This window comes from Gossypium arboreum, chromosome 3 (genome assembly GCF_025698485.1).
Source record: "Gossypium arboreum isolate Shixiya-1 chromosome 3, ASM2569848v2, whole genome shotgun sequence".
Classification (NCBI taxonomy): domain Eukaryota; kingdom Viridiplantae; phylum Streptophyta; class Magnoliopsida; order Malvales; family Malvaceae; genus Gossypium; species Gossypium arboreum.
The window spans coordinates 93,463,660-93,472,125 of record NC_069072.1 but is presented as its reverse complement, the minus strand read 5'-3'; the positions used below and the strand labels follow the sequence as shown (position 1 = coordinate 93,472,125).

At 32.1% G+C, this 8,466-nt stretch overlaps 1 protein-coding gene across 1 annotated transcript; it reads right to left on the bottom strand.

Annotated features, from left to right (window-relative positions):
* Positions 1 to 242: 242 nt before the first annotated feature.
* Positions 243 to 7,213, bottom strand: LOC108460025 (uncharacterized). Its single transcript, XM_017759410.2, has 2 exons — positions 6,409 to 7,213; positions 243 to 391 (listed from the first exon to the last, which is right to left on the bottom strand). Exons 1-2 carry the CDS (start codon positions 7,211 to 7,213, stop codon positions 243 to 245), a joined length of 954 nt encoding a protein of 317 aa, XP_017614899.2.
* Positions 7,214 to 8,466: the final 1,253 nt, after the last annotated feature.

Genomic DNA, 8,466 nt, shown 5'->3' with positions numbered 1-8,466 from the left:
TATGGTTGAACCGATAAATAAAACACAATCAGTAAACTTATTATCTTACTGTAGTGGGCCAAATTTGCCCGGGCCCACTAGAAACCCAAATATACAATAAATAAATAAACAAATGAACCTCAGTCCATTAAATAACCCTATCAGACCCAAACCCAATTTTAAAACTTGGACCAAATTTACAAGGCCCGATAGGCCCAGAACACTAAACCAAGACTGAAGTCCTAGCAGCACATGTTTACCCCTCAGCATCCTCGGCCTCTGTACCGCCTCTGTACCCCCATGCTGCTCCAGCCTAGACCCATACCCTCGTGCCAAGGGCCAACGCACGGCCACACGTCGCCCCAGTCTCTGAACCCATACCCGAGCGCCAACTCACAGCCCCGTGCTCTACCTGCAAAAAAGACAAACAAAATGGCAGCAAACACGAACAAAACAGCAGAATAGCAACTGAAAATGGCATTTTTAATTTAGTTTCCAGTTTCTTTTTTCCTTCGGCTATAAAGCCATAGTTCTCAGTAAATGTAAAGGTTACGAACCCACGTATACAGAAGCAATAGATAACAAAAAAGAAAAGGTGATTTCTGTTCCTAAGTTTCTGGGTTTATTACGCTTTATTTTTGTCCATTCCCGTTGATTTTCTTTCTTTTTAGTGTCTAAATAAAAAGGAAATGAAAATGAAACCGTACCTTGAAAAATAGGCCATCGGTTCTCCTTCGCTTCGCCGAAATCGGAGATTTAAGGAGAACTCCAAGGCCACAAAGCGGTCGTGCATAGCCTAAGGGTGCTGGTCATCTACGATGGCGGCTTGGCAATTGATGAGAGGGGACCTAGGGTTCGTCGAATGAGGAGAAAAGGGAGGGTAAGCAGGATCGGCCGAATTTGACTGATTTTAGTCCTTTTAAAGGAGTAAAAACGACACCGTCTAGGCCACCCCCCCTTTATGCCCGATCCGACCTGATTCTTAGCCCTGGGATCCGCGCGTTTTCACGGTGAGGGGATATTTTCAACATCGGTCCCTCTCCTTTCGCGCCTTAGTTCAATCAGATCATATTTATGTTTCATTTTCTTAAATTGCCCTGCAATTGGTAATGCGTTTAATTTGGCCCGTACTCCAACGTGGCGTTTTGAGAGCTGGAATATTTTCGATTGAGCCCTATACATTTGCGCGCATCGCAAGATGGTCCTTTCTTTTATTACTTTATTTTCATTATCTCTTTGGTTTTGGATCGATTCTAATTAAATCCTTTTAGCTTATAACCCTTTTATTCTTATTTGTTTATTTGTACAACTATTTCAAGATTTTATCATGTTAACATCATGTTTTATACATTTTAAATATTTGTTTCATTTATATTATTATATGTATGTATATATTATAATAATGATTAACTATTTTTATACATAATGGCTTTTGACTCTATATCTATTTTTGCATGTACTTACTTTTAGGCACACATATTTGTATATTAATATGTTTATTACCCTAATAGACTTCTTATTTTAAAACACTTTTCGTTTTATGATTTATTAAATATTCTCTATATACACAAAATAATTCTTGAAACTTTCTTTTTGAATACTTATAAAATTATTATTTTTGAGTGTATTCATATATCATATTGTTTTTGTGTTTTACATATAGCTTATTATCTAAATATTATGATATAAGGGTATGCGTATAACTCTTAGACTATTTTGAAATTATGTCTTATTATTAATCTCATGCCACCCTTTTATAAACTTCCATGTACATGCTTCATAAATTAATTTTGAGCATTCTTTAGCATTATTTTGCATCATATTTTATCTAAATTATCATACTTTGCCGACTTTTAAATGAATTTGCTTTTAATCATTTCACATACGATTTAATTCAAACTTTCATCTTCTAGTATCTATTTCAATAGTTATGTGTGTTCCAAATTTTTATACAAGCTTGTCAACTTATATAGCGTGAGTTTGTTAATCTCACACCACTTCGACTTCTAAATTCCATTTTGTTTTGCATATACTATATTGGTTGTTTTATATACATATACATATACATTCCTTGCATGGTATCCATCTTGTTAATTATTATTCATACATGATCGAAATTAGGTCACATTTTTTAGATTAATTGCTTATTCTACTATTTAATCGATGCTCTTATTCAATGAGCATCGTATCACCATATGTGCCTTCACCCCCCATATCATCGTTTCATTTGATTTTTGAAAGGTAGTTCTTTAAAAACCCGAATTTTATGGTTAATTTCATTTTATTTCAAATCGAATTAACATGTCTTCAACTAGCTTTATAATTAATCATTCAAAAATTTTTAAGACGAAGACGAAGTTCGATATTTAGCAATTCGCGGAATCGTGCCCTAACGTGTTGGGTTGCAATTTTGCGTTTGCTCAAAATAATCGAGCATCCCTTCAAAATTTCATTCATATCTTCTAAAAGGAAATCTTTTAAAACAAAGGCGATAATCGGTGTTTGATAACTCGGGAATCATGCCCTATCGTGCTGGGTTGTGATTTCTCGCTGGTTCAAAACAATCGAATATTCCTTTAGGTTTTCACTCATGTTTATTAAAATTTTTCAAAACGAAGGTGACGTTCGATGTTTGACAATTTGAAAATCGAGTCCTATTGTGCTGGGTTGCGCTTTTTTCATTTATTCAAAACGATTGAAGATCCCTTCGGAAATTCACTCACGTTTTTTTTTTAAAAAAAAAAACTCTTTAAAACAAAAAATGTTCGATGTTTGGCAATTCAGGGAATAGTGCCCTATCGTACTGGGTTGCAATCTCCCGTTTGTTCAAAATAATCGAATATCTCTTTCGGAATTTCACTCGTATTTTCTAAAGGGAGACAATATTCGATGTTTGGAAATTCGAGGGATCGTGCCCTACTATGCTGGGTTTCAGCTTTTCGTTGGATCAAATAATTGAGCATCCTCTTGTTAATTTCAAATTATAAATTTTCAGACGTCGAAACAAAAAGATCTTTGACAATCAACTTGGATTATTTGACTTTTATTAAAAAGAGTCACATTTCGAAAACATTTTAATTTTAGACATAAGGACAGTATTTAATCGATTTGGTACCAATTTTGGGCGTAGTGAGGGTGATAATCCTTCCTCATGCGTAACCGACTCCCGAGCCCGTCTTCTGAAATTTTCGTAGACCAGAGTCGTTGTTTTAATAAACCGAAAATGTTTTATTAAAATAACCAAATTCTTAGATGATCCGATCACATCAAAATAAAAGATCGGTGGCGACTCTACTTGTTTTTTTCAAAAAAATCGATTCCCCCGTATTTTCATTAAATTTAAATATTTAAAATGTTTTGAAAGAGGGATGATTTCGACACTTACAAAAGTAGTAATGTTATGGTGGTTTATTAGATCGGGTGAGTCAAGTTTAATACTACAAACGGCTCACAATATATTGAAGCAAGTTAAATAATTTAAATGAGAATTTGGCCATCCGAATGGTACAGAAACTAAGAGTTGAATGCATTTTATAGGAAAAAAAAGAAAACATATGAGACGTGTTTAGGTCAAAATGACAGCTAGTGAGCAGTAGAATAGAAATGGATATTATATCTCCAGATGAAGACAAATTATTATATAAAACTAAATTTAGATTTGTTGGTATTCCGTTACCCTTTCAACTTTTTCATATTATAGTTATGTGATTAGTACTATCCAAACATGAAACTTACAACCTGCCTACTTGTAGAGAAATAGGAAACTTCTATTTCCATGAAAACACAAGGTTTCTCTAATTTAGATGAAACTCTTACGTTTTTCAAAGTACAAAAAAATTATATACATTCCAATCTTTGACACAAGTTGCAGAGATAAAAGTTTTAGTTATCTTTTTAATGGAAAATTTTGCCTCCGGAATTTATTTATAATACTTTAATTTTAAGTACACCGTGAAATAATAATATTATCATTTCAATTGTGGTAAATGGTTTTAACAAGGAATAAGTTGTTTTTAATTATAACCAAAGAGATATTAAAAGAAATAAAATACATATATAGATAGTCTACTGAAATGTAGGGAACAAAAGAGAGTTTGGCAAAGGAGAAAATAATCGACAAGTTATTAAAGTTTATGCACACCAGTTGGCTTGGCGGTGTAGTGCCAAGCTCTGAAACAACAAAATTAAGGGAAGCAAATATATGTTTGTTGGTGGCCACTTGGGCCAATAAACAAGGGGGGAAATTCCAATTTTTGTTGCACAATTTTGAGAACAAGTGGATAAGAGAAAAGGCTACTTCATTCTAAAGAAGCTTACCCAACGCATAAATATAACATAAAAAGAAGGCTTTAATCACAAATTGCACCTTAAACTATACTTCTTTTCTCAATTTGGTATCTAATTTTTTTAGTCAAATGTGATACTTAAACTATTCCTCCATTTTCTAAATCACTCCAAATCTTAATACCTCTAAAAAGGAATTGACCAATTATATCATGCCATATCAGCATCCATGTGTTATTTTCTCGATTTTCTCGATTTTATAATTTTATAATAATATTAATTAAAATTAATTATATTAATATTTAAAAATCATTGATCAATTATATTGTGTCTCATCTTTGTTTGGTGGACAACTATATTGTATGAAAAATATTTTTAATATATTTTAAATATTAATATTAATATTAATAATTTTAATTAATATTAATATAAAATTATCAAATAAAGAAAATAACACACTGGAGCTTATGTGGCACGATATAATTGGTCAATAATTTTTTAATGGTGTTAAGATTTGAGTGATTTTGATAATGAAGGAATAATTTAAGTATCACTTGTTATAAAAACAAATTTAGATACCAAATTGAGAAGAGAGGTATAGTTTAGGATGTAATTTGTGAATTAAACCATAAAAGAATGACCCCACACCTCACGAGGCTCTCAAACCCCACCCAACCCAAAAGCCAACCAATGTTCCCCTACAACCACCGAACCATTATGTTGCTCCGTTTGTCAAGCATGCACTGATAATCGCATCAACACCATGTTTTATTAAAGGTTGGATATACCAATTAATATACCATAACCACTGAAGTTGTAGTTGTAGGTGAATGAAAGGATGCTTCCTGAATTATTATACTGGTTGGTTTGGTTGTAGATTTCCTGAATTATTATAGTCTATTAATAGATAAGAAATGGAAACCATCGGAACATGACCATTATTTATATAAATGATAGAAAAAGTTTAGGTAAAAGCAGATGTAGGGAACATTGTCCGGAAGGTGCCCTATTTTTTTGCCCTAAGAGTATCTCAAAGGCCCACCAATTAGTGTAGGTAATGATGATAAAGACAAAACTACTGAGTTTTTAGGTATATAGGGCGTGGCTAAAGTAGAGCAAAAGTTATTGACTTTCCCCTGGAAGATTTCATGCTTTTTGGCAGTAAATTCATCAAACATTCTAAATTAAATTAGTTTGGATTACAGTGTAAGTTTTCATGATTGGGTACTGATGAAGCTAATCCTCGTGGCCCCACCATTGTTATTGCTTTTCACATATTTCTTTGCACTTAATATATATGTCTAAAAAAAGCTCGATTGAAAAACATCAATTAATCCATTTTATTAAATTCGTAGAAATTTAACTTTTAATAGTTAATTAAAATAATTAATTATTTTTTTAAATTTTATTATTAATTATATTAATTATTAAAATAAATTGACAAATCTAATTTTTATTTACTCTAATATTTTTCTACAAAAGAAACTACTATTATATACTTTTTGGCATTCATCGTTGTAGCTTTGTGTTTTTGGGGTATTGATTAGTAAAGATGAAAAGAAACAATTGAACCAAGAATATGACGCATAAAGTTGACTGAAATCAAGATGCAAACCTATTATGCTAGGAAATCGTAATACAATTAAAATAAATTTTGAATGAAAACTGAAATTACGTGTAAATTAGACTAAATTAGAGGTAATTTTTAATTTTGGTCATTAAATTATTTAAAATATTTATTTAAATTATTAAATTATTAAAATTGTATTTTTATCCCAAAATTATAATGTTATCAATTAATAAAACAATGTATACATTTTGAAAGCATAAATATTAACCGGGGGTTTTGGATATCAATATTTACCACCTGTAATTTGTAGCGTTGGAATACCCAAGTAATGGGAGTCAAGTCATAAACTCAGCAAGAGCAAGAGAACCTTAACCGAACGTCCAATGCAATGATCTAAGAAAGCAATAAAAAAGACAAAAAGTGCATCATCTCATTTATCTTTATCTTTACTCCCACAAAACCAGGGAAATAATATCACTTTACTATCTAATAACCTAATAATTGGATGATCCAGATAGTTTTGTTTTTAACTCATTAAACCTTTTTTTTTTTTCATCGAATCCCCTATTTCATACCTACAATGGATTCTTTTCTCCTACTATAGTGACCAATATTTTCTTGCATTAGAGTCTTCCTCCTTTCAGCTATGAAACTATCAATTATCAACTGAAACTCTTCACTGCTCATTTCCTCCATTGATTTCCTCGCCGGCTCTATACCTGACATCACCATTTCTCGGCTACTCACAGCTGTCTCCGATCTCCGAAACTCCCGGAAGGACTCCCTCTGTCGACATTCTGATACCATTGATCGACTTCTTTCGTACTGTTTTTGCTTCACTTCAGTTGAACAAACCTTCGTCTTAGGTTGTTTAACTGTTGAAACCGAAATTTTACTTTCTGTAATTGTATCAATTATCTTAGCTCGCTGCTTTACTGGAGAAGCAGCAACCGCATTTTCTACCAACACGATTCGTTTGTCCACCCTCGACACCTCTGTGACTGGAAAGTCCGATACGTTGGCCGTCACAACGGCAGATATCGCTGGTATACTCCGGTAAGAGCTGACGTATTCGTCGTAGATGTTGTTTCTAGTGCTTTGTTTGTGGGTCCTTTTTTGGTTAGACAAAGCATAAACGGCAAGGATGATGATGTTTACAATGATGAAAGTGAAGAGAGGTTTGTTAAAAGCAGAAACAAAACGGAGGCGAAAATGATTAGCAGACTCGACGATGGTGGGGAAGCAAAGCCATAATAGCAAAAATAAAGCCAACAAAAACCCGATTAACCGAAAACCGATCATCAACTTCCTCTCCATGTTGTATCGCCATAAGGCATCTTCTTTCTCGGCCTTGACGTTGTCAAATTCGAAGGAATCCATGATGTCTTAACCAGACAAGGAGGGTAATAAAAGAGAAGGTTGAAGGTTGCTTTCAGATTCAGAGGGCTATTAAAGAAATAGAAACTTGAAGAAAAACAGAGTTGGAAGCTGGTAGAGTAGTAGTAGTATATATATATATATTTATTAGTTTTGGATACTTAATAATTTTTGGTACGGGGCTTTCGATATTGATGGTTTGAATAGATTCCTAGGGCTGCTCTATATATAGGTGATTGCCCAATGCTTTTCATTAAATATACAAAACCCACAAATGTTTATTGCAATATTTAAATTCAAAATCTACCTTATATTGAAAGGGAGAGTCAGTTTTGAATTCAAAAAAGATTGATGTTTGCCGTAAAATAAATATGGATAATATATTTATCGATAATAGAGTTTGATTTTTAAAATAATTTTTTCTTTAAATTTATAGTACATGATAAAATTATATTTTGACTTTTAAAATATAATTTTTTATTTAGTCTTTTAAAAATTATAAAGGCATAAGCTACTAAAATAATGAAATTATATTTTAACTCTAATAAAAATATATAACTAAATTCTACCCTTCCCAAAATTTTCTAACTTCCCAGGGATATATTAGTTACACCAATATAATATATATATGATTGTATTGTCTCCATGCACAGTAAAACAAACATAGAAGATACATTAATTACATCAATATTATATATATGATTACGTGCATGTGTTGAGGCTTAAGAACATGCAATTAAATGTGGAAGTGAAAGTGTGGTATCTGCAAGTGAATAGGTTAAATTGTAATATAATTATGTGTTACAACAAAACACTTAGAAAATATTTCGAGGACCGTATCCAAGGGATTGTTATATTGGACAAAATTACTATTAAATCAATTGCCTGAAAATAATTACTAATTTAATAGGATTACAAATTGGTAGTGCTAATTCTAACTTAAAACAATAATAAAACTAATTAGATTAAACAAGTTAAGTTATCGAAAATTCCTATTCATAGTTTTGACAATGCGAGCTATTTAGCCTAGAATCAATTAAAGTTCTAATTATTAACTAAGTCAATAATTACCCTTAATTTAAGTACTTACAAACCTTAGCTAGGAATACCCTTTCGGTCTCATATTCACTAAGGACTACCACTTAAGATACCCTTTCGGTCTCACCACTTGTTACAAGTCTACTCAACACAATACCCTTTCAATCTCACCTGTCTAAATATTCTAGTAGAGTTGTCAGTCCTAATATAATAAGTTC

What these genes read in the sequence shown, in the direction of transcription:
- LOC108460025 (XM_017759410.2), bottom strand. Translation starts at nt 7,213, where the DNA reads ATGGATTCCTTCGAATTTGACAACGTCAAGGCCGAGAAAGAAGATGCC. An exon ending in GAGAAAAGAATCCATTGTAG is followed by an intron (nt 392 to 6,408) that starts GTATGAAATAGG and finishes TCTTTTTTGCAG; the next exon opens with GTAGAGCACGGGGCTGTGAG.